This window comes from Pagrus major, chromosome 20 (assembly GCF_040436345.1).
Source record: "Pagrus major chromosome 20, Pma_NU_1.0".
In the NCBI taxonomy this organism is placed as follows: domain Eukaryota; kingdom Metazoa; phylum Chordata; class Actinopteri; order Spariformes; family Sparidae; genus Pagrus; species Pagrus major.
Window position 1 is genome coordinate 7,781,285 of NC_133234.1, and position 24,114 is coordinate 7,805,398.

Genomic DNA, 24,114 nt, shown 5'->3' on the forward strand with positions numbered 1-24,114 from the left:
GGTTATGTCCCGCCTCTTTGAAGCGGGTGCTGCGTCGTGATTGGTGCCATTTTCCTGCAAACTACATCCGCCTAAATAAGGACGTTCATTGGCTTAGGCATACATCAGCTTCATTGTATCAGCCAAGAATGTTACAATGTGACAACCAAGTGGATGGAGATTCAAATCCACCCTACAGTTACAGTACAAATGGATGAGTGTCTTTTCACAAAGGCATGAAACCCAGGACTATATTCTTAAACAATTTATTATTAACAGATCCACAATCGCAAAGCTCAAGCTCCCAAAATGACATGACAGTTTGGTTTCATCTGTTGACTTCACCTCTTGTAATAACAAGCTGTCAAAACGGTTTTTCTATACAGTGCTCTAGCGACCTCTAGTGGATCCGACCTAAAAAAACAAAAAAAGAAAAGGGAAAAAAAACAAAAAACAAGAAAACAAAACAGTGCACCAGATTGTGAACGACTCCTCCATTGTGCCGAGTTGGGTCAAGGGCATGTCCAGATACAGATTTGTACAGATTTGATATTGATGATATCTACATTCTAACCAAAAGGAGTGCGAGGGAAACGATCATTGCAGTCTTTACAAATGTAGAACATATCAGGTTTATTCCTCGCCATAGATGTTTTCTCATATGTAATGCCCTCTTGTTACGGCCATCATGCAGCAGAACCAAAACAAACAGTGAGATTATTCACACACGTTTGGAACAAATAAGTCCAGTTTTTATTATTGTGGTTTCTGTTAATGTAGCAGTGGCGCTCCAACCTGAACATTGATAAATAAAACACTGACAAAATTGTTATCATTTTTTCCTTTTCTGTAAGGATGTTTTGCTATCCTTAAGACACTGTGAAGAAAGAATAACCAAATTTATCATCATTCCACACAATTAGATTTTCCTTGACCAATGTCCTTATGCAATAGAATGTTTGTTTGTTTGTTTTTCCTCTTTTAAAAAAATCCAACTCATCCTGGGAAGAACGTGTTGGGTGGCTGCAGCGTTCTCTCCCTGTCCAAGGCCCCTCAGGAATAACTTGATGTTTTGCTACCAACATCGTCCTCCTGCGATCCCATACTCTGGGAAAAAAAAAAAAAAAAAAGGTGTCACATGTAACCTGTTACACAACAGACCAAACAACCGAGGTAAAAACCGGTTCCTGCTGCACTTCCGTAAACAAAAGCTGATAGTTTTGTTATCTCTTAGAACTAACCAAGGGCCTTTTCCAGGAAGCATGTTGACTTACTACTGAATTACCTGCACAGCTTTGTTAGTAAAACCAGAACTTGTCCTTAAGTATTAGTCCATGTTCATGATTTTACTCAGAAAATTATTCACTTTATAAGTTTTAATAAAACCATGAAATACATAACCATTGACCTTTTCCAGTTTTGCTTGTTTGTGCATAGAATAGCAATGCTTTGGTAACATCCAAATACCAATAAGGCCAGGTTTTGTACAAATTGTAGTTTGTACCATGTTAACATTACTTGCGTCATTTATTCTTTGGTTTTAATTTCATTCTACCACATGTAAAACATCTGAATTAAATGTGCAATATGTAAGAAGTGGCCTGCTGTAGAATTCATACTCATTAAAAATTAGCTAATTAGCTAGCGGTCCTATAAGCCGACTTTAGACTGCCTAGACTGAGCGCTCTGAGCACTGTTGAATTGTTGGTGTTTACATCAGTCAGTGCCCACCTCTGGAGGCCTGAGCAATACTACTGGACTATCACCTACTGAGGTACAAAGTGGTATTAGGTGACATGACTGGCTGGGGCTAGTTGGTTAGCATGTAAACCTCTGTATATATATCTCTGCAAAACAATACATAGACATCTATGACAAAACGTCAAAACTCTTAAAATTCGAACATATTTCACTTTCAACAAAATAATGTAAATGTCGCACTGAGATACAAGGTACATAGCATGACATTTACATTTAAACATTTGTTATGATTCCACAAAGCAAAACACATTCATGCATATGTAAAGAAGTTGTTCAAATAATGCAAAAGTGTTGTCTCACCTTCTGCACAAATTGTGGGTTTACTGTGATTTCTTGATCCATAGACTTTAGTTTCTCATCCAGCTCTATACATTTCAACATCTGAAAGGACAAAAGTGATATAGCTTTGAATTAAAAATAGTTACCACCAAACATAGTATCAGGATTCATTCACTACATTATGATAAGACTACAAACAAAATAGAGCAGGACATCTTCACCTCTTGATCAATTTTGTGGAGCATTGCTGGGTTGTTGTATTTTTCGGGGTTGTCGTGGAAGCAGACCATGCCGTCCTTTTGGTTAATGCTAGCGTAGATCTCACCATCTTCAATCTGTTCAGAAGCATGAGGAGGAGAATGATGAAAACTAAACTGAAAATCTCTCGTACTGATGAATAGTAACCTTTTTAAGTCTATCAGGAATCAGATTAAAGATAAAGAAAACATGATACTGTTAAATTAGCCAAAGTTCTTGCATTAACATTATATACATTTTAGTGGCTGATTGATCAACTTCCCATCACCATTAATTAGCATACTTCATGTGCAGTGATTAATACTTCTTCATCTGATTTCAAGTAAGTGTGTGGACGACATGTTGGACTGGCTTTTCCTTCTTAAGTCTATCTGGACCAACTCACCATGTGTAAGACATATTTCTCTGCTTCCTGGGGGCCTGACAGCTGCACTCGACTCGCCATGTCTTGCAAAGACAGTGTCAGGAAGGTCTGCAGGAGACAGATAAAACAGAAAGTGATATTAAAAATAGATTAGACTAAAATATGTGCTGGACCCGAGGGAAGCCATATGTACAGTTAGTTGTATATATTATACTACGTGTATATAATGATATGTGGCTATATGTATCTATTTCTAGAGATATTTACACAAAGGAATATTTAAAGGTAGAAAATCCTTGGTAATGTGAATATGCTTAATTGCCAATTTAAAATCAGGACAGTCAAAATGGATCAGAATATTACGCCAGCTGACTACAGCAAAACCTTCAAGAGCCAATAAAAACAAATCAAAGCGAGATCATGATATCAAAATCCCTAAAATACTACAATAGAGGCATTAAAGTGATACATCACCTAGTTGAAGAAGGCAAGCTCTTGTTTCATATCTCTGCTTTGCTCAGCTTTCCAAGTAACAGCTGGCTATCAGATATCTAAATCTGCCTTCCCTCATTTATGTTTCTAGGATGTTTCCTGTCAATTACTGTCACTTCCAATGACTTTCACTTGACCAGATAAACCAAACGGGTACAAGTTTCAAAACTTGTGTAAATCCACGATAACTTACAATACCAAGGATCCATATTGGTCCATATACATTCCATAACTCCCAGCCTAAACTGAACTGAAATTTAACTGTTAACCCAAGTCAAAAAACCTTCAACAGAACAGTTCAACCATAGCCTGACCACGTGAGGAAGCCAGGATTAGAGGAATTTCACTACTTTCTTGTGAAAACATCTGGCTCACATTCATAGAGTGACCCACCTTTGTTAACCTCTGGATGTTCTTCTTGTACAGAGAGGAGAGGCACTGTTTGACCAGGCCTGTGTTGTTGTCTCGTGTGAAGGTCTCACTGTGTTTGTTGACCAGGCCGCGCAGCTCTCCCGGGTTGTTGGTGGTGTAAACCTGAGCTAACTCGTGGTATGCGTTGCTCAGGGGCTAACGGTAGCAATAAGACAAAAAAATAACAGGGAGAAAACCAATCACTTCATGGCACAACAAACCATCAACTGCACAAGTAGGTAATTATTGGTTTTTACCATGTGTTGACACTGCAAGCAACATGGTTACTAAGTCACTTAAGTCCCTCATTGCTTTCAGACCTGAATACAAACTGGCAGACGTGGGGAATCTGTGTGGAAGTTTGAAGCAGGGTTTGAAGAAAGGTTGCTTGATGGTCATTTCTCTTGTGATTTAATTTTATGAACAAAAGCTATGCTCAGAGTGCAAACAGGAGAAGCTGTAAAACAGCCATTCTAAGCGGTTTACAGCTAGTTAACTGGGCACTTTGGACTGTGATATAATAATGACTGATTAACTACAACAAAATGGACAGGTTAATTGGTGAATGAAATAGAGAGCTGCTGGCCTATTCGTCTATATGAAAGCTAGATAAACAACAAAGGGCTATGCATGATGGCACAACTTACTGGGTGCTTGGGGGGGTCTAGATTTTCAAAGCAACCTTATGTTCAGAAGTTCCAGAAAACAGATGCTTGCACATGAAATTTACAACACCATCTGGCAAGGCAGTACCACAAATCCTTGTGCACATCTTCATGGAAGAAGTTTTGTATGTATATCAACCTAATTATCAACGTTTTGTTACTTTTACTGTACCGATTTATGCTGTTGAAATCCTGTTACGTTTCGTCTTACATCATTTAACCATCAAAACAAGCTTAAATGAGTGCTTGCTTTTGGTGAATTTTTCATTACTTTGAATATAGGGGATAGGGGAGGACCCAACGTTCAGTAGAGCTGGGTATTGCCACTGCTTTCCCGAAGCAGTTTGATTCTGATTCACATGGTCTCGATTTGATCGATTCAATAACGATTGGGTTGGGGATACTTCAGTCACGGTGCCAATCTCGCTTGGAGGTAAGGTTCCAAGAGAACTTGGGCTTTAAATTGTACATGGAACCATCTAACCTGGTGGATTATTAAAGTTATGAATGTTTACATTAAGATTTTAATTAAATGGTTTCAGAAATGTGTGGTTCACAGGGCAAAACTTTTGCACATCTGTGGATCGACAGGTGTGTAGGAGAAAACCAAGGGTTGACAAAATCGGAACAAAAAATCTCTAATCTCTAAATAACTTAATGAAGGTCAACCTAAACATTATTACATTTTTTCTGATTGCAAGTGTGTGCAGAAGTTTTTTGTTCAGAAATATGTGGTTCAACAAAAGGAAAATAAGAAAAAATGAGAAACTTTGCTGTTTTAAACAACCTTCCTGGGTTAGCATTTGCATTTGAACTTCGGACTTAACAAGTTGCGCTTAATGCACCATTAAGTCCCTGTTGACACTCAAGCGCCTGGCTGTACAAAGTGATTAAGATTTCAGAGTTTATGAGGTTCAATTAGTGTGAAACTCTGAGACAGACAGACAGCTGAAAGGATAAAAGCAGCGCGTCCCTAAATTACACCAAAATGCGGTACAGACTCAGCATATTTCTGAAAGACACAACTGTTTTGATGCATTTACCCGTCATATTTACATAACATTCACTACCCATATCGAAAATCTACGTGCATTTGGCACTTAGTGGGTATTCATTTTGGATGAGAAAAGGCTTACATTCAAAGATCCTTCTCTGTATTTCATTAATATCAGATCATTTAAATGAAGATCGATCTGAACCAGAAAAGAAATTTCTTAAACTCAGCCCTAATGTCTAATACAGAATGCTCGCATGTTTTGAGGATGTCTTATATATATATATCCTCATTATTGCCAGCTTATTGGATCCACCTGGGTAACGCAGTCTCATACCCCAGTCCTGTAATACATCCTCCCTTCATGACAGTTATAATTTTTAAAATGATCATTTTGGAAGCTGCACTTTGTGTTGCATATACTAAGAATGTATCCTCATTGAAATAAATGGGTTGGACAAAACAATAGATACACCTGTCAGTGTAACACAATTTAACAGCTCCACAACCTGAAACCTTCAAATTGATTTATTGCAGGACTGTGTTATTGGACTGCAACAGTTTTAGCAAAGGGGTATGTGAGTGTATATGGTGTGAGTTTCAGCAGTTTCTGTAAACCACAACAGAATGAGATGTTTTAATTGAGCAACATTTCTTGACTTGCTTTATCTTCTTTATGCGGTTTAGTTACAGTAAGCGTACTTGCATCAGGTAAAAATTAGATAACTCAAATGTCTCCAGATGAAAATGTGAAGACCTGATACTATTAATTCCATCCATGCTTTTTTTTTTTCTCCTTACCTTGACGAACCTCCCTACTATTTGTGAGGTGTATTTGGGCAGCGGCTGCACTTTGCCATGGAGAATGAGTGACACCAGGATGTATTTCTTATAGGCTTCCAACATGATGTGGCTCACTGCCATGGCTGGAGTGGTTATTGCCTGAGGAGCACATGAGAAACACATGATAAACCAGAGGAAAACGTGACAGTTCATTGTGCATTCAAATTCTATAGAATTAATTGGAACATTAGAAAGAAAATTTCAAAGAAAGTTTGCAATGCCATTCCATGTGTGCATGCCTGTACCTGTTCATAAAAATACAGTGCTCTTTCGAAGTTTTTGAGGCCCGTGTAGATCATGCCACCATAGTAGTAGTAACATAAAAAGTGCTTTGCGTCGTAGGCTCCGTTCTCCTTACAGATGTCCATCATGTCCAACTCCAAGAAGGGCAGGGCAGGCTTGAAGCACTTTGCTAACAAGCACAGCTGCAAGAAGACAGGTAAGTTGTGAGGATGACTAAGAGGGGTACACTGGACAGTCACAATGGAAGGGAACTATGCTGGGACTAAGCCTGTGTTTGAATTATTTAACACAGCCCTTTAAATGGCTTATTCAACAAGTATGAATTTAGGAGAAGGGGGAGAAAACAACTAATATCATTAGGTTAATGTGGATGTTGATTACATATAATACAGCTAAATAAATCATTTAGTAAAACATTTAGTAGCTAAATTTAATGTGCAAGTTAAACCATGAGGCCATCTAGGATTACAGACTGGGCTGGGCGACATGTCCTTAAAATAATAACTGGAACAGTCTGGTAAGTTACATCACTTTACTGTTATGCGGCCTTTACAACCAAGAATAGACAACACTTGTGCCATATAATATCCAGGGCCAGTGACTCACCTGACACAGGTCTGCATGAACTGAGGTAAGTTGGTTTGTGTTCATCTGCATTTTGTCTATTGCCTGTTTTAGGACGACAACACCCCTCAATGGCTGCCAGAGAAGGAAAAAAAATATTCACGTATTCAGCTTCGGCTTTCCTGAGACATCAAAACACAGCGCAAACGGTCCAGGCCCGTACTGCACTTTAAAATGCATTAAAATATTTAGATCACGATGGAAAAAGGAAAACATGCTACTCTTGGATGCTGAAACTCAGTGAAGTAAAAGCAATAGGATGACTCATTCTTGTCAGGCAGTGTTGAGAAATAAGATTTAAATGTACTTATTTCACTATCGCCGATGGGGGCATACAACATTACAAAAATGTTCCACCCACTCGCATGCAAAATTGTCAATACACTGCACATTGTCCTCTAATCCATCACATGCACATACAGACACATGACAAGGATACTTCACAGAATCAACAAAAACATCACAAAACTAAGGAGCGATGAAGATATTTTCACTGAGTCATGTGATTGTGCTGCTAAAGTTAAGAGTGGCTGATGTAGCATTGTCAACTGCTGTTCGGAATTCAAAGCTGTGTGTGTGAGCATATTTCTGTATGGCACATGTCAGCACATACAAACTGTAAGTGAAATATGGTTAATGAGTGAACATTATATGGATTAACAAAGGCCCAATGCCTTTTGGAGCTGCTGGTCTACATCACTAAAACAGCACTCTGTCGATGATATCACACTTTTCATATGATGCTTGACTGTGCAGTTGTAAGAGGAATGAACAGGCCTCATTTGCATTCTGTGTTCTCATCTGGTATTTAAACTATTCAGTCTTCATTAGCAACCACAGAACTGCAGAGTGCTGTGAGTCATGCATGGAAACAAACAGTTTCAAGCATATCAGCATTACAAATTGGACAAACTAACAGAAATATAGAGCCTTTCTAATGTCATATTTCACCTGGCATCGTGTTTATGTTTTATACAATAAAAATACAATTAAAAAAGTCACTCCTCTTGATCATCAAACATCTACGATGGCCATTTGGAGCTCTTAAAAAAGGATTCAATTTCAAATTAAAGCTCTGTGAGGATATCTAGTTAGGCATGTCAATCTGACCTAAGTCATTATCAACAGTCTTACCTGTTTCCGCTCTACAAGGGCGTTTGTCAACTGGTGGCAAAGACCAGCAACTATACGGGAGGAAGCAGAAGGGAAGGAAAGTATTGAAAGAAAATTGATGATCGACTCTTTTAGTTGATATTCAAGTGCTCACATGTGTCTGCAGGCTACAACTTCACTTCACTGCAGCCATGTAAATACATACTGTGTTCCCATTCTTCCTCAAAGGTTCAAGTGAGCCAGTCAACTTTGTAATTATTTATCTGGGATATAATTTACAACAGCAGATTCTGTTGAATATTACTAAAAAACTAAAACTACACCAATTTACCTGACCACCACAGTCTAAATTACAGATGCCGTACCATTGCAACAATGCAACATGTTCTTGCTTTTGGTTGACACCTAAAACACATTTTAGAGCTTACAATTGGAGACTGGAAAAAAGCCGTATCTGACATATGGCCACAAGTGAGTGGGCATAGTATAGCTGGCAACAGTGCATTTTTTAGCGGAGTACATTTTGTCAACAGGATAAGCAACAGAACACTGATAAGTGTAGAAATCTGTTTTTGTTCAAGTAAAAACCTGTAAAACATAAAAACAACAGGATACAAACATTTTTCCTAAACATCAAGGAGTGACAAGTTTTCTTAGTGTGGACTTACAAGTGTCTGTTGCATATCTAATGTGCTCTCCATTGCAGGTACTGATGAAGAGCTGTACTTGGGAGAAGAGCGTCTCAAAGTCAGGGATGTTTGGCATGGAGAACTTCACAAATCTGGAACAAAAACAAGTAGGAGGTTAGCACAAGCGAGGAGAACTTAAGAAAGGCCTTAAAAGCACAGTATGTGGTTTCTGCTGCTAGGTGCCTTTCAATTAAACAAAAGATGTAGTCTGATGACATTGTGAAGTAGTGTAGGATCATGGGAGTTGTTGTCCTTGTCAAACAAAAACCATTGCTGATGAAAATCTGTATGATGTGAATCAGGCAGAAATGTTCACGGACGAGGTAGCACTTTTAAGTTTTGTTCGCCTTAGCCAACATCCTTCCTCACTCTCTGACATCATCTGGTGTTTCACCTGAAGTTATAGCGACAAGTGACCCAATTAAACAAACTGTTAACTTGAATAAAAATGACAGATTTCTCTGGGTTTGAACATTGTTGGAAAAAAGCTAATTTGGGATAATGCAAGTACACAACTTAACAGAATTTATAACAAAGGCCTAGTCACTTTTAGACATTTTAATGCAGAAATGTTGTACATTATGTCTCCAAAGCTGAACTACATAACACTGTCATGTGGGATGAAAAATTCTAATTCAAAATTGAATGGTTTAGTTGTTAAATCATTTCCATATGCTGAAGGTATTTTTCTTCATATAGAAAAACTGCACCAGTCAAATGGTTTCCATGGAACAGTGTTGAGCTTTACAAGGTTTAAGGTTCATGCTGCAGAAGTGAACTCATTGCAATACTGAATATTAAGTGTTTTCTTATAGTAAAAAAACAAAACATAATTTTGTGTTTTCCCCCACGTTTTATATAATGCACAAACTGAAACTGAATCATTTAAACATAGTCATCATTTTCATGACTGTTCAATGCAGCATGGGCATTTCTTGATTCATTAAATTACAAGACGTAATCTCTTTTTTGCTACAATGTTAGTTCATGTCTAGATTATCAGCTGTACATGCAACAGGTAGCTTTTGGCTGCTTTGTGGTTGTATCACATTTGCTGTGCTGCATGCAACAGGCAGCCTATGAAAGAAAAAACATAACAGAGAAGCAGGACATGGCACCCTTTACATGACATGATTATATTGGATCATTTTTAGAACTGCAATGGGTTGTGAACTATTAAATAAGTCATCAATTATAATTTTTCAAGAAATTTTTTTTTATCTGATTCCAGCTCCTTGAATATGAATATTTCAAGGAGACAAAACAAGACGTTTGAGGACGTCATCTTAGGCTTTGGGAAACACTGATCGACATTTTTTTTACCATCTTCTGTCATATAGACCAAACAAGGAATGGATTTATCTAGAATATAATCGTCAGAATCGACAATGAAAATAATCCTTGGTTGAAGCCCTAATCATTTTTTTATTGACTTGGCAAATCACATTTTCACCTTGACTGAGCTGGCAAAATTCCTCCTGGTTAACAATATTTCTCAATGCCACAACCTTATTCTTCACAAAAAGTATGATATGACATTCAACAGGCACAACAATCAAAGAATCTCTTGGCCCAGTTTAGAAAAAAAGGAGCCGAAGCTCAGAGCATAATGAAGGCAGGAGGGCAGAGGAACACAAGAATGGACAGAACTGAATACAAAGGCAAAGACAAAAAAAATAAAATAAAATAAAATCAGCAGAGGACTTCACTAGAGACTGAGGATGAGTTCTTGACTGGTGCCAACTACAATGACGGCAACAAACCTAGAAAGAATTGGGATGGAGCATGCTACTTACAGCACAGCCAGCACGCCCAAGGAGTGCTCTTGGATGTCCAGCGCCCCCAGCACCGTGTCCAGGTGGGACAGATTTTTGGCCAGCAGCTCCCCACTCTTGTTGATCAGCTCACACAGCTGAGTCATCTGGCCTGGGGGGTTAGAGGGCAGGAGAACAGAGACAAAGTTAAGTACTTTCTCGCATGTATGTTAAATCTTGGGAAAGACACCTATCTCATACATAAGATGGTTTACATTGCAATGTTGGATGCAAATCAAAATTTCAAAATAATTGCTTTAGGCAGGCCCTCTGCTTTGTAATTAAATTGAGCTGTTACACTAGGATTTAATGGCATTAAATTTCAAATTTCTTAATACATGTTGGACCACACAAGAGGGACACATGCACAAAGATGTAACTGCACTGATTACCAAAACTAAAAATGTTATTATAACAGTTCCTCTATCACAGTCAATGTAAATGATGAGGATGAATTAATAAAATCCACGAAAGGACAACACTTTCCCCCCCAAGTATGCTGAGGCATTTTCTTCATTGTCTAAGTGGCCGAATTAATAATCAAATTTCAATTTTCTTGTCCACGAGTGTCGTGAGGTTATTCTTTACAAATGTAGAAAAGAAATTTACTGACAAATCTGTCTACAATATTCGTGCTGTAGCTCAGTATTTCAGTAGAAATCGGCCGGTCAAGTGTCCTGTCAAGGCCTTGCAACATAGGTAATGCAAGTTGGATTGACAGATGACTTTGGACCAATAATATTCGCTAATTCAGTTCGCTAGCCAATCATGTTGCGCCAGGGCGGGACTACCGGTAGGCAATCCCCAGAAATTATTTTCTAGATCAAAAACAAAAAGTATGATTTAGGCATTTTCTTTGATAACCCACCTAGTTCACGATTATCCCTGGCGTCCCTGTACACTAACGCATCTTCTGGTGATACTTTACAGAACTCTCGCTGCCAGAAAAAGTCATTTTTGCGGTGTGTTTACATGATAAAGCAAAAAGAGGGCTCTGACCACTTTGGCTGCCTAGCTATCGGCAAGGCATTGGATAGCATATGCTAGCTAACTAGCTAATACTTCCCACTCGAATGAGTTTAGCAACCATACCTTGAGCGGAGAGCTGCCGCACATTGTTCACAAACTGCTCCAAGGCTGAAGCCATTATTTCCTGGGTCCAAAGTGGAGGTAATTTGCACTGTTTTTCATTCAAACGTCAGAAACAACTCCGTCCGGACTAAGACAGGGGGGCCACACAGCCGCCACTGATGTGAAGCTATCGCGAGATCATAAGAACAGAGCAGACTGCAACGAGTTTACGGATCGACCAAAGGATTCTTAAAGGGCCAGATACACGATTCGCTGAAAGTATTGTAAACATGAAAACCATCCATTCAATATAAGTATTTTTATTAGGAAATTATAACGTATTGTGTTAATGGACTACAGTTGTCTATTTCAGACTACAGTGCCCGTTCTTCATTTAAGGAAAAATAAATAAGGGAACTGACGTACAGTTTACCGGGTTTTTAACAAAGATGGTATAAGGCGTAGGAGCGCCTGTCTAACTGAGTTTTAAGCATCCGCTGTTTATGGACTGGACACAGTCTTGCGGTACGGCATCAGTATTATGTGCTGGTGAATTGCCTTCATACACCTGATTTAAATGATGTTATCTTTGTTAATACATATACTGATATTCTATGTGTTATTGCTGTACCACCATATGCCTAACTTTCAAAAGCAATGTACTGTATGATGGTAAATGCAAATGTTTAGAAATTATTAGCAAAATAAAAACAAATGACAGCACTCCCATCAAACTGTTTATTGATTGTGAGTTGAGCGCGTTATCTCTTATTTGTAGAAATTATTAGCAACCATTGCATATGAAAAAGAAAAATTTAAAAAATACCTTGTCCGTTCAGAATGGACTATTTATTGTCACATTTAGACCATATAATATTAATGGTGGTGGTAAAATGTGTGCTTTTTTATTTGTAATATTGTAAAACTGCTAGGCTTGGCTCTCACACAGACAAGCACGTAGTAGTGAGCCATCTTGTTCACCTAAACTATCTTTGCTGCGAACAGCCTTGTTGTAGTACAGTCTGTTCCCACTGTCCTTGATGTTGCAGTGCCAGTACTACTCCTCGTAGTTCAGGCTGCCCCAGCAGCAGCTGTAACATATGCTGTGGGTCTGAGACAGGGTGCGGGAAATACACACTGACAAACGATGCAGAAGCTCCCAGTACACTGTGGTCAAAGGCTTGTCACATTTGACCTGCCCGCTGCTGTGCGGCTAGCCTAACAGCTAAAGTTAGCTACCGAGCGTTAGCTCAACTGCAGCTGGCCAGCAGAGTGACAAAGTTAAGCTAACAGTGAAACAACAACTTAATGCTTTAAGACAAATAACAGCACCAAAAATAACGTGTGCTGAGAACGACACGGTCTCACTGCAGCAGTATTTGGAAAACTTTTTCGACTCCCATGCGGACTTTATCCAGGGTCTCCACTCGACGCAGTGACCGTTTTTGGTAACAAGCAACAATGTTGTTACTGTCCAGTACAACACGCCTACTCGGAAGAGGAACAACTTTGCTTCGTGATCCGTTTAAGAGGATTTGCGTAAACATGTCGTCCACCTCTGCCTCGGGTAAGAGACTGCGGGTTCTGGTTGACATGGACGGGGTCTTGGCGGACTTCGAGGGCGGGTTCCTGAAGAAGTACCGTGCCAGGTACCCCAGCGAGCCCTACATCACCCTGGAGGACAGGAGGGGGTTCTGGGTGTCGACGCAGTATGGGCGGCTGAGGAGTGACCTGTGTGTAAGTGACGAGTATAGGTTACATGTTCAAAAATAGTTTCCGAAATTCATATTTGCAGTCCTACACAGAAGCAGGGGCCCTTGAGCGGGCCCCCAGTAAAATAGTTAATTTTTTACTGAATATACTACTACCTATGTGGAAGACCAGAGGGGACTTTTTAAAAAATGATAATGTGAACTTGAAAATGTAAATCCACAATCATTTTCCACGTGTTATTTGTGAAAATATTAAAATGAAAAGACAATAATCTAGTTTGCATTTTAATTTTCACATAGTTGTAAGGGCATCAGTGGTTACTGTATACGTCCCATGTATGCATTTGCACAGTGCCGACCAATTAAAACACTGACGTTTTTTTTCGTTTGTATGTTTTTGTTTTAATTGTTAATAGTTGAGTGTGTGAATGTCACGTTTGTTTTTAATTATTTTTTATATTTTGTGGAAAACCTTATTTCCTTCGGGGAGTTTCTAGCTGACCTTGAGAGCGTTGCACTTTGGACATTCCTTTTTCAGAGCACATGTACACTCACGGGAACTCACACACATTTACACCTTATCAATGTAAGCCGATACCGAGCTGTGTGTGTGTTTTTTTTTATTGGTGTTAACCCCCTTTTTTTTGCATTGTTTTTATTGAACTTTTCCAGTTTTCCACAAAAAAAGAAAGCTGAATACATGCAAGATTAGGGAAAATCAAAATAACACACAAAAATCAATTTAGGTATACAGTGTATCTTCCACATTCTGCTATGAAATATGTGGGATAATGTATAGTTCGGAGGTTGTTATGGAGAAATAGGGGTTCCATACAACCTGAAGGGGTTTATTTCTCCATAACAACCGACTAACTATACATTATCCCGCTTATTACACGGCTTACGAGTGAAATAAATAATAAATAATCACCCACAATGATTCAGCAGCGACAAGGATTGGTCGGTAAAGTTTGCACTTTCACTTTCACTTTCACGGCCGGCCTGAGAGGAGCTGGACAGCGGTGCTTCTTATGCTGTGGTTGGTGTAACGCGTTGAAAGTCCAGCTGTCTTGCTTATGTTGCTACATGTTGCCAGGGCGGATCAGAGCGTCGTCCCTAGCAACGGTCTGTTATACTTGACGACGGTCATTATACAGAGATAACGGACCGTAGAACGCAGCGATGGACCAATCAGAGAGCAGCATTCAATAGAGCCGTGTAATAAATGTTGTGTAACAGATTACTGTTATATACACCAGCGATGTGTGCTATGTTTGGTACAGGCAAAGGATAAGCTCCATGCAACCTGCATTATCACACAGTCTACAAATTACACAAATCATATATTCCATCCAGTTTGACATATATACTTAGGTGGGTAATAACCACACATCAGAAGACTATAGCATATATATACACACATAGGAGCACCCTGTATTCCTCTAAAGGATTTTGCAGAGTTACTATGAAAATGCAAAATAAGTAAGTAACTAAATAAGGAAAGGAAATGACTAAATGGGAGCAGTGCAGATTTACCCTATTATGTTTCCAGGAACTCAATCCGGGCTTGCCATGTTTATATGAAATCTCTGCGGTTTACCTCTCACATTATACCTGATCTTCTCTAATGGCTTACAATGGTTAAGTTCGTTCACCCATTGTGAGTGACTTGGAGGATCCTCATCAATACATTTAGACAAAATGTATTTTTTGGCAGCTGTTATGGCCAGCCCAAAGAAATGAGCTAAATGTATAGAGTTGAACTGGAGATTAGAGTAATCACCCAAGAGTACTATTGAAGGAGATAAGCTAAATTCCATATTCAAGACTTTCTTAAGTGTATTTTCGATAGCCTCCCACCATGGACCTAACTTTGGGCATGTCCAAGTCATATGCATATTGTTGTTTTTTTGACTCCAGGAAAAAGCCATCAGTATCTGGGAGTCCAAGGACTTCTTCATAGAACTGGAACCACTGCCTGGAGGAGTGGAGGCGGTCAAGGAGATGGCCAAGATGGATAAGTAAGTCTTGATGATGCATTTCACTCATCTAATATACAAACTGTTTTTGCTGTTGCCACAGTGAAATGTGATATAGACAGGTTTCTTAGCAACATCATATTGAAATGTGTATAGAAAACAAAGCAGAATAACTGAGGAAAATAAACACAAGGATTTAGCCTCTAACTGCACAAATCACAGAAGTAATGGGTGGAAAAGATGAACAAGTAGCAATTTTTATCTAGCGATCTGGTGGGAGCCCTGGATTTTAACAAGGTAGTGGATGGTTTTGCGCAGAAACTTGTGAGAGGAAGGCAAACAGTTTAAAGTGAGCAAGCTCACAATCTTACTACGTATTTATGGATGATTAATGAATATTGCAAGCGTTTGTTAGGCTTTTTGATCGATGCTTTGGTAATCTGTTTGACATGCAGTTTCAGCGTGTGACAGCAAACGGAGGTGCACACTAATGGATGGGGATTGTGTCAAGTTGATAAGATTATAATTTGTCAGAGAAAGAGAACTCACAAAGCATGGTGCCATGTTTGCTGTTAGCAACTTAAAGGTCCCAGTTTGTAGAAGTGAGAATTCCTGTCTTTTTGATTACAGAGCACGTCGGTGCTATATAAATACTGTGAAAGTATTAACACACACAATCCACAGAGCAATGCACACAGCCTGTATTCAGGAACTGAGCCTTCAAACAAGCCGTCAGGACTTCCGTAATGTTGTGATGTCACGACGATGTCACGACGATTCCTTCACCGCCCTCAGCCCTGCCACCAGCACAGCCGTGGTCGCAAAAAAAGCCAGCAAAGCTGATGTGGAAACATGGTGGGCGGTGCCTGCTCAGGCCTGTGAGAGCTGACCAATCACAGCAGACTGGGCTTTTCGGGAGGGGGTCCTTAAAGAGAGAGTCACTAAAACGGAGCATTCATACGGAGGGTGAACAGAGATACTGCAGCGTTTTTTTTTGTTTTTTTTTAACATTAAAGCATGTAAACATTTTCTAGTAGACACCCAAATTAAAAATAGGAACCTGAAAATGAGCATAATATGGGACCTTTAAATATCGGATATAGGCAGGTCAGTGCTGTGCGCTGTTCACACTCAATGAAGAAATTCTTTCTTGACTTGTGCTACAAAAACAGTCCGTCTAACATGTTATATTTGTTTTTATAAAGACATGATGAGACACCGTCTTGGGTTGATAATGAATACCAATTATTATATTGCTATGTAAGAGGTTTTGTGTCCTCTTGTGTTGCTGTTTCTGAGTCTCCTTCACTTCAAGAACTATGATATTGAGAAACACTGGCTGCTGTCTGTGGTCAGATTTAAAGGTGCCTTATGGAGTTTTATTGTAAACAAACAAAAGTTACGTTTACAACTAGTGTTTCCCTCCAAAGTGTGTTATGTGTATCCTTGAGGCTAAACAAATGTATTGAGTGCAAACAAAACGAGGATCCATTCATAAAAACATTGCTCCATAGCCCTACTAGTCAGCACCGGCCATGTGCTTGTAATGCACTCTACTGTCAACAGTCAACATGGAGGTAGCTGTGATTGCCATTTTCGGCAATATTCTCAGAAAAACCCAACACAGTGGAATAACATTTAAAAATAGCCGCCATAGTTAGGAAACTGTGTTTACATTTCCTCTCCTGATAGAAATGAATGGGTTTCTTTAACTACCAGCGCTTGAATGAATGAATGAATGAATGGGATGTTTTCTTATCTGGGGAATCTGCCATATGGTGCGATCCCGTGTTTTTCACTTAAGCTGTCCTTCCATTGAAGGCCCTCTGCCCGTCGCCAAAATAGTCATTCATTCCGGTTATAAAGAGCCAATGTGTTTGTCAAGTCTGAGCAGCTGGAATATAGAAATGTTTGTATGTTTTTAATTTTTCCACTCTGGCTCTGTTGTCTCCATCTCTCTCCGCAGCACAGATGTCTTTATTTGCACCAGCCCAATAAAACAGTTCAAACACTGCCCATATGAGAAGGTAAGCCCCCTGCCAATCAGCAACATCTATTCTGTTTCCTTTGTAAATTATTACCATGTTTCCTTTCTCTAATTAGATCTCATCAACTGTGTGTGTGTGTGTGTGTGTGTGTGTGTGTGTGTGTGTGTGTGTGTGTGTGTGTGTGTTTTCAGTATGCCTGGGTAGAGAAACATTTGGGCCATGACTTTCTGGAGCAGGTCATCCTGACCAGAGACAAGACGGTAATCACCGGAGATATCCTCATAGACGACAAGCCTGACATTTTAGGTGAGGACTGAACACGTGTTTGTGTGTTTGTGTGCACATGCAGAGTTTATCTTGTCACAATAACAAAAATGCGTGCTCATCAACATCTTAATGTTTTCAAGGATTTACACATGTAACAAATGCACATTATGCATTGTGAGATATTTATAAATATTTTGCTTTGTATTCACTAAGCTCCACCCCTCTGACACCGAACACATGTAGTCTCCAACCTTAACGGTGTCAGATTTATTCCTCAGAATTCTTAGTCATTATTAAACAATTGCTCCCTGATTTCACACAAAGGCAGACAAAAGTAGGTTTCTCATTTCTGGGTGAACGTTGCTTTTGTAAGCTTAAAATGAAAACAGCTGCTAGCAGACAAGACTCAAGTTTTTTCACCACCGTCTGCAGTTGTTAGTTAAACGTATTAGCATTTTAAGTACTTCCAAACGAAGTACTTAAGTACATTTCTTTACTGTAAACTTGTTGTGCTGTCAAATTAAACTGCAGTTCACTGTTGGAGGCTTCACGTTGTTCTGGACAGAAACTCTCAATCCTGCTGTGTGTTTAGCTGCTGTCAACATGGATTTGTTTTTTAAAGTCTTGTGTTAAGTACCCAGAAAGTTATTATAACTTATGTAACTCTTCGTAACTATAGTAACAGCATGACAAGACGTACTCCGCTGTAGCCAACACCAGGTTCAGTTTGTCATTTGCTAAGCTATAGTTATACATAGTCATAGTCGAACATAAAGCAAACATTATAATAATTGTTGTTATTTACTCACCCTTATTGTCAAGGAAACAAATCAGTCATCTTTATAAAAGAATAACTGAACTGTTTTATAGCCATTCAGCCCAACAAAAACATTCTCTGTGTAACATTAATTAATGTAATTAAATGTAAATGTTAAAGTGATTAGAAAATTATGGCAGCCATACCTGCCACCATTAGGCTGTGAAAAAGATGGATATTTTCTGGGGTATTGGAGAGTGGCCAACCCATGATGACCATGCCTCAATATAATGCTAAACCACAGATTAATAGAATAATTACAAAGATATCAAAGTATAAATAATTTTAATAAGTCTTAAATTCACAGCTCACAGTAAAATAACAAAAAACATATAAAATATACAAAGAAATGATCAGTGAAATTGCTGCGGGCTTTAGAGAGTGCACTGAGGAATTAGCACATCGGGCAGGGTTGTTTGCAAATGCTCACCTCTGATTGAGTTAGGTTTCCAGGCACCATGACAAACATCCCACACAGAAACTGAGAAATACCCACGAGAATAACGGGAGAAAATACCAATAGGAAAGCACAGCGGGAGAAAGGGGTAAAAATTGGGGTTTAGTGAATGTAAATACAACATTGTAAGTCCTCTGGTCTTAAAAACTGTGGTTGAGTTTTTTTTTTGCTGACTTAAGTGCTGTTTATAATTATCGTCGATCCAAAAACATAGTGGCATAAATCAAAATGATAATAATTTGCAAAAAATAGCATTAAATAAAATGAATCCATGAAGAGTGTGTTCCAAAGATCAAAAGGAAGAAGGAAGGAAGGGAGGGAAAAAATGTGAAAAGAAGAACGTTGCATAATCCTGTTCGTGTAATGTCATGTGGGTGTAATTATTTGCATACATCTACTTCAATGCCTCATTTGCCGCTTTTAAGACAGCTGTTAACGGTGTGTGAGCTGTTAGTCCGGGTTGTGTAAATCAGTGAAATGTGTTTGGTTGTCACTTACGTAATGTTTGTGCCTTCCATACCTCCTGATCAGGAGTGGAGCCCAAGCCAACGTGGGAGCACATCCTGTTCACTGCCTGCCACAACAAGCATCTTTCCACCAGCCCCTCCCAGAGACGACTCCTGTCTTGGTCTGACGACTGGAGGGCCATCCTGGACAGCAAGAGGCAGTGAGGACACTCCCATCTATGAGCCCAGCATCATTACCGCCAACTTGTGTGTGTGTAGGCTCAGAGGACATCTTGGGATGTCAGAATTCATTATTTGAAAAGGAGGAAGGTAAAAAAAAAAGAGGCTAGTGATCAGCCAAATTCACAATAACATACAGGTCGGATACACAAAGCAGACACTTGATGCACTCTGTTGGGAGAGAACATTCACTTGTTTGACCACAAGAGGGCACTCTGAGACTGAAGGTGAAGATGTTTACAACCACATCTCCACCAGTTTCACTACACAGCTGTGACAACGGAACAGTTGACCAGGAGGACAAAATAAAGAGCAGGTTGAACTTGTTGTCAGCTGCTCTGCGTCTGCATACTACATGTTTTTGTGGTTCTTATTGAGGACAATTTTTGTTTCTTTGGAGCCACTTTATCTGTGTTTTCTTCACAAAGGTCTTATCAGTAGTTGACATTATTGTGTAGCATTAATGAGTCACGGGACTGTAATTCACTCACAACAACAGGGCACTCCACTAAACATTTCACTCACATTTACAAAAAGAATAGCCTCCACCAGTCATTGGCACTGGCGACTATGTGCAATACATAAACACAGGAGAGTGACCCGGAAGTACAAACACTTGAACTGTTATGTCAGGTTATTGTTTTACTTGGGTCACTGAGTAGTAAGTTAAAGGGTAACTCCACTAATTGTACACATTAAAGTGTGTTTACAGAACTTGGGGAGTACTACTAAAAAAGTAGTTTTTTGGAGGCAATTTATCAGATTACATGCAGCTTCCTCTGGAGCCACAAAAGACTTTATACTACTGTTTCACATATTCAGTAGTACTCCTCAAGACCTGTAAACACACTTTAATATTGTAAAATTGTTGGAGTTGCCCTTTAAATATAAATGCACAGTGATATCTCTTTAAGGTTTTTAAAGAGCCGGTATGGTTACGTTGGTGCTTTTTTGCCGTACTTATTTCCTCTGTTTCACACTGATCTATGCATCTTAACTATTACACCAATGAAAAAAAATTCTTAGAATTGCACACATACATATGCATGTTGCCAAAGCCATCACTAGTGCTGAATATATTAGATGACATTCACTGAGAAATGTGTGCTGAATGTGTTTAAAGTATAAAAGGAAGAAAAGATATTAAGATAGTTTAAAAAAAAAGGAAAGAATATACTAAACTTCAAAAGAGATGATTTAGGCTATTAGAGACTTCCTGTTTTTATATGCTCTACTTTCACACAGCCAGTCAGACGGCATATTGTATCAATTTCCGGTTGAATCTTGTGCACACTGCCGATTGTAAACACACTAAAATGAGAAAGTTACATTACCTCAATACGTCAAAACCAACGCACAGCACTAGCATCTGTTTTAATACAAAAAACTCTTGACCGCATTTGTTTGAATAGTGGTCATGATCTATACCACTTCCGAGTAGATCTGCATCATTTCTGATGAAACAAACTATGAACAGTACAGTTATAACTGTTGTTTACTTTAATTTCTCTTCTTAGTGTGTTTACATAAGCACATTGCATCAGATAAAAAATAAACTCCTGACTGGCAGAGTACCTCCACAACACAATAAAATTTACTTGCATTTATTGTAGTGTGTCATTTGTGAATTAAACGCATAGATTTTTTTTACCAAATTGAAAAGACCATATGAAGTATATCCACATCTGATGTTGTTGAGTCATATGAGCCAGCTGCATTTGTCTGTTTCACAAAACTCTTCATCACTGTGTTATGTCTGAGGTGTATTTAAGCAAACGAACATTTAAGAAAACAGCTTTCCGTCAGGATTTCCATTTTTCCTTAAGTATGTTCAAATCCATTGTGGATATTTCTGTCAGGCCAGTGACAAATTTGCCTGTTGCTGCTAATGTGTTATGGAAAAGAAGGTGGTGGGTGCTGAACATGTGTTATGACAGTCGTACCGAGCGCTGAGTGCTGTGCATGTTATTCAAACATATATCTGTTTTTTAGATTCTGTGTTTTATTCCACCTCTCTTAAAATGCGCACAATGAAAAGAATTATAGGAGGGCTGTGGAAATTTTAATGGTTCTCTCTCTGGTGCAATTAAAGGTGCATTTCATTTTCTTTGTTTGTTTAGTTTTTGTACTTTGTTTGTTGAGGCACACACTGCCAAAAGCTCACAAATAGCTTTTGACAGAAGTTTGGACAACTTGTCATCTGCTAACAGTTTAACATTCTGGCAAACTGTTTAACTAAACATGATGAACTTGCTTTATTGTGATCTTTGTTGTAATTTCCTCTCTCTACTGATCATATCAGTTAAGAACACATACCACATGTAAACATTAGTCTAGACTGCATTTTGCCATCAGTCCATTGTATCATGCCAGAAAAGACTTAATGCATGAGAAACTGCTGTTATCAAATGTCAAAATCTGTCTCCTTATAGCCATAAATCATTTCATTTAAGTATTGATTTTTGTTGTACGTTCTGACTGCCTTCTCTCTCTACGGTACTTATAACAGAATGAAAATGTGAGGCTGTATTTATCTATTATTTATTTCCCTTTTTTAAAACCCTTGGTTGTCCCTCATTTATAATCATGTCAAGTAAAGAGAAAGAACATTTACAAGAGGACATAAATACTGTTCATGAAAGAAACAAGATATAAAAACACATCAATTAAAACAGGTACAAACAGAGAGAATATGATTGAACAAGGATTTAAATTCACTGAGGGGTACCACAGAATCTATTTTTAAGGTGCCTTGTAGAGGTCTCCCAAGACAAGTTGTCACTCCGTCATGGGGCTAACACACTGAGAAACACCAACACAGTATCACAGTAGTTTGTCAAATACTAATTACATTTAATCAGCAGGATTCGTGGACATGGGATCAAATTGTCTACTTTTTGCATGGCACTCAACACGAGTTTTTAAATGAACAGTTTGTGTCAATGTACACAAATCTTAACGATTGCATTTCGTCAGTATTTCACAAAGATGTTTTAATATGAACTGACCAATCATGATCTTTCCCCTAACCATAACAGAAGTGAATCCCATGAGAGAACATTATTGATCAAATACGAAACTTGATTGAACAGCAGGTTTCAGAGAAAAAAAATTAAACTCACAGAGGTCCAGTTAGACAAAACTTCCTTAAGCAAAGGTCCAGAACATCATAGTTTCTAATTGCATAATGATTCAGTGCCATATAACATATTATATAAAACTGAACTGCCCATGGGCAATATATACATTTAAGATATACTGTACATTCATAAAAGTTCTTTACACTGTCTATTTGATATGATCAGCTGAGTAGCATTACGTGAGTGATTTACAACGCATGCAACTGGTCTGTGAGTCTTCTTGGTCGCTAAAGACTAGAAAGCTGCGCCGGTTAAAATTCTCTGTCAGTAATAATTCTCATCATCAGTTATGGATTGGGGTCCGGATAGATCCAGATCCCAACAGCGGCCCGCCTAGTAGTGATCTGAGTGGGGATGTGAGGGATAGAAGGATAACAAAGTGGACGCATTTTGGTCATTTTGGTGTGAACAGGAAAGATAGTTGTGCTGAGAGCACAATAAACACTGATCCTGTAGATTATACTTGGTGACAATTTGACGAACTGCTGTGATACTATGCTGGAAACACATTCTCATTCACACATGTGGGCAGCATATAGAGTTTCACTTCACACTGAACTGTAGGAGGCAACAGGAGATCACAAAGGAAGCTCAGAAGGAAGTTTGAATACGAAGGAAAAACGGGGCCAAGAAACATCTTTCAGTCAATATTTAGATACAAAGCTTTACATGCATGACTGCATCTTTGTCATATTTTCTTTCTTCGGCATACAGCCCTCAATTTGCAGCCGCTTTATGACTTTCAAAGTCATCGCCATTGCTTCCTCTCCGTACTTCCGACCATCACTAACTACCTGGTCAACTGGGTCCGCTGCCTCGTATAAATGCTGGAAGCCTCTGTGGTGGAACTCATCGGAAGTGCTTTCCGTTCCATGTGACCGGCCAACTGACAGCCACGTTGTTGTTAAAATGGAGATACATAAAAAGCAAAAAGCCAATCAACCGTTGCACAAACACTGCATGTGTGTCACTTGTATGTCAGCCATTTTTGTCAATGAATGTCTCATGTTTGTGGTGCGGATAATCATTTTTCACTGAAAAATTGTGAAACCTCGATGCAGAAATGATTGATTTAATAAAGAATTCTAAATGTTTAATCACGTTCAACTGTTTTGTCTTCCTTCCATTTCAATTTCTCAAAGTCTCCTCACATGAACCACAACATCACCCTTTGCCTCGCCATACCGTGGTGTGCAGCAGATGGTGTGCGGCTGCCAGTTGTCTACAGTCATTATCCATAATGGTTTTGTCAACATGTCAGTATGTGTGGAGAGAGAGGTTAGATAATCTTTCATCAGCCTCACACAGCTCTTGGTCTTCGGTTCTTTTCAGATCTTCTATTCATTTCTTTGTCCTCAGAAACTACACTCAGATCTTCACCTCAACATGTACCTGAGGTCCGCTGTGCTGCTCAGTCGAGCTTCATCTCCTGGGTGTAATTTTAGAGTTGCGTTTATTGAATGGAACA

The 24,114-nt window shown here is 38.9% G+C and overlaps 2 protein-coding genes across 2 annotated transcripts; one reads left to right on the forward strand and one right to left on the reverse strand.

Moving 5' to 3' along the window:
* Positions 1–229: 229 nt before the first annotated feature.
* cops3 (COP9 signalosome subunit 3) lies at positions 230–11,800 on the reverse strand. Its single transcript, XM_073490112.1, has 12 exons — positions 11,622–11,800; positions 10,512–10,641; positions 8,695–8,807; positions 8,048–8,097; positions 6,896–6,988; positions 6,292–6,471; positions 6,005–6,145; positions 3,527–3,700; positions 2,663–2,749; positions 2,241–2,354; positions 2,041–2,121; positions 230–1,086 (listed from the first exon to the last, which is right to left on the reverse strand). Exons 1-12 carry the CDS (start codon positions 11,674–11,676, stop codon positions 1,033–1,035), a joined length of 1,272 nt encoding a protein of 423 aa, XP_073346213.1. The 5' UTR covers positions 11,677–11,800; the 3' UTR covers positions 230–1,032.
* Positions 11,801–12,760: 960 nt separating this feature from the next.
* Positions 12,761–21,965, forward strand: LOC141016047 (5'(3')-deoxyribonucleotidase, mitochondrial-like). The gene is made up of 5 exons (XM_073490296.1): positions 12,761–13,337; positions 15,233–15,333; positions 17,258–17,318; positions 17,471–17,585; positions 19,352–21,965. Exons 1-5 carry the CDS (start codon positions 13,062–13,064, stop codon positions 19,489–19,491), a joined length of 693 nt encoding a protein of 230 aa, XP_073346397.1. The 5' UTR covers positions 12,761–13,061; the 3' UTR covers positions 19,492–21,965.
* The last annotated feature ends 2,149 nt before the right edge of the window (positions 21,966–24,114 follow it).

Bases quoted from the DNA above. Each gene is read 5' to 3' on its own strand.
- LOC141016047 (XM_073490296.1), top strand. From the start codon at position 13,062: ATGTTGTTACTGTCCAGTACAACACGCCTACTCGGAAGAGGAACAACT. The intron at 15,334-17,257 runs GTAAGTCTTGAT...CTCTCTCCGCAG, and splicing joins GAGATGGCCAAGATGGATAA to CACAGATGTCTTTATTTGCA. The intron at 17,586-19,351 runs GTGAGGACTGAA...CCTCCTGATCAG, and splicing joins CGACAAGCCTGACATTTTAG to GAGTGGAGCCCAAGCCAACG.
- cops3 (XM_073490112.1), bottom strand. From the start codon at position 11,676: ATGGCTTCAGCCTTGGAGCAGTTTGTGAACAATGTGCGGCAGCTCTCC. The intron at 8,808-10,511 runs GTAAGTAGCATG...TTTTTGTTCCAG, and splicing joins TTGGGCGTGCTGGCTGTGCT to ATTTGTGAAGTTCTCCATGC. The intron at 6,989-8,047 runs GTAAGACTGTTG...CTTCTCTGGCAG, and splicing joins CCCTTGTAGAGCGGAAACAG to CCATTGAGGGGTGTTGTCGT.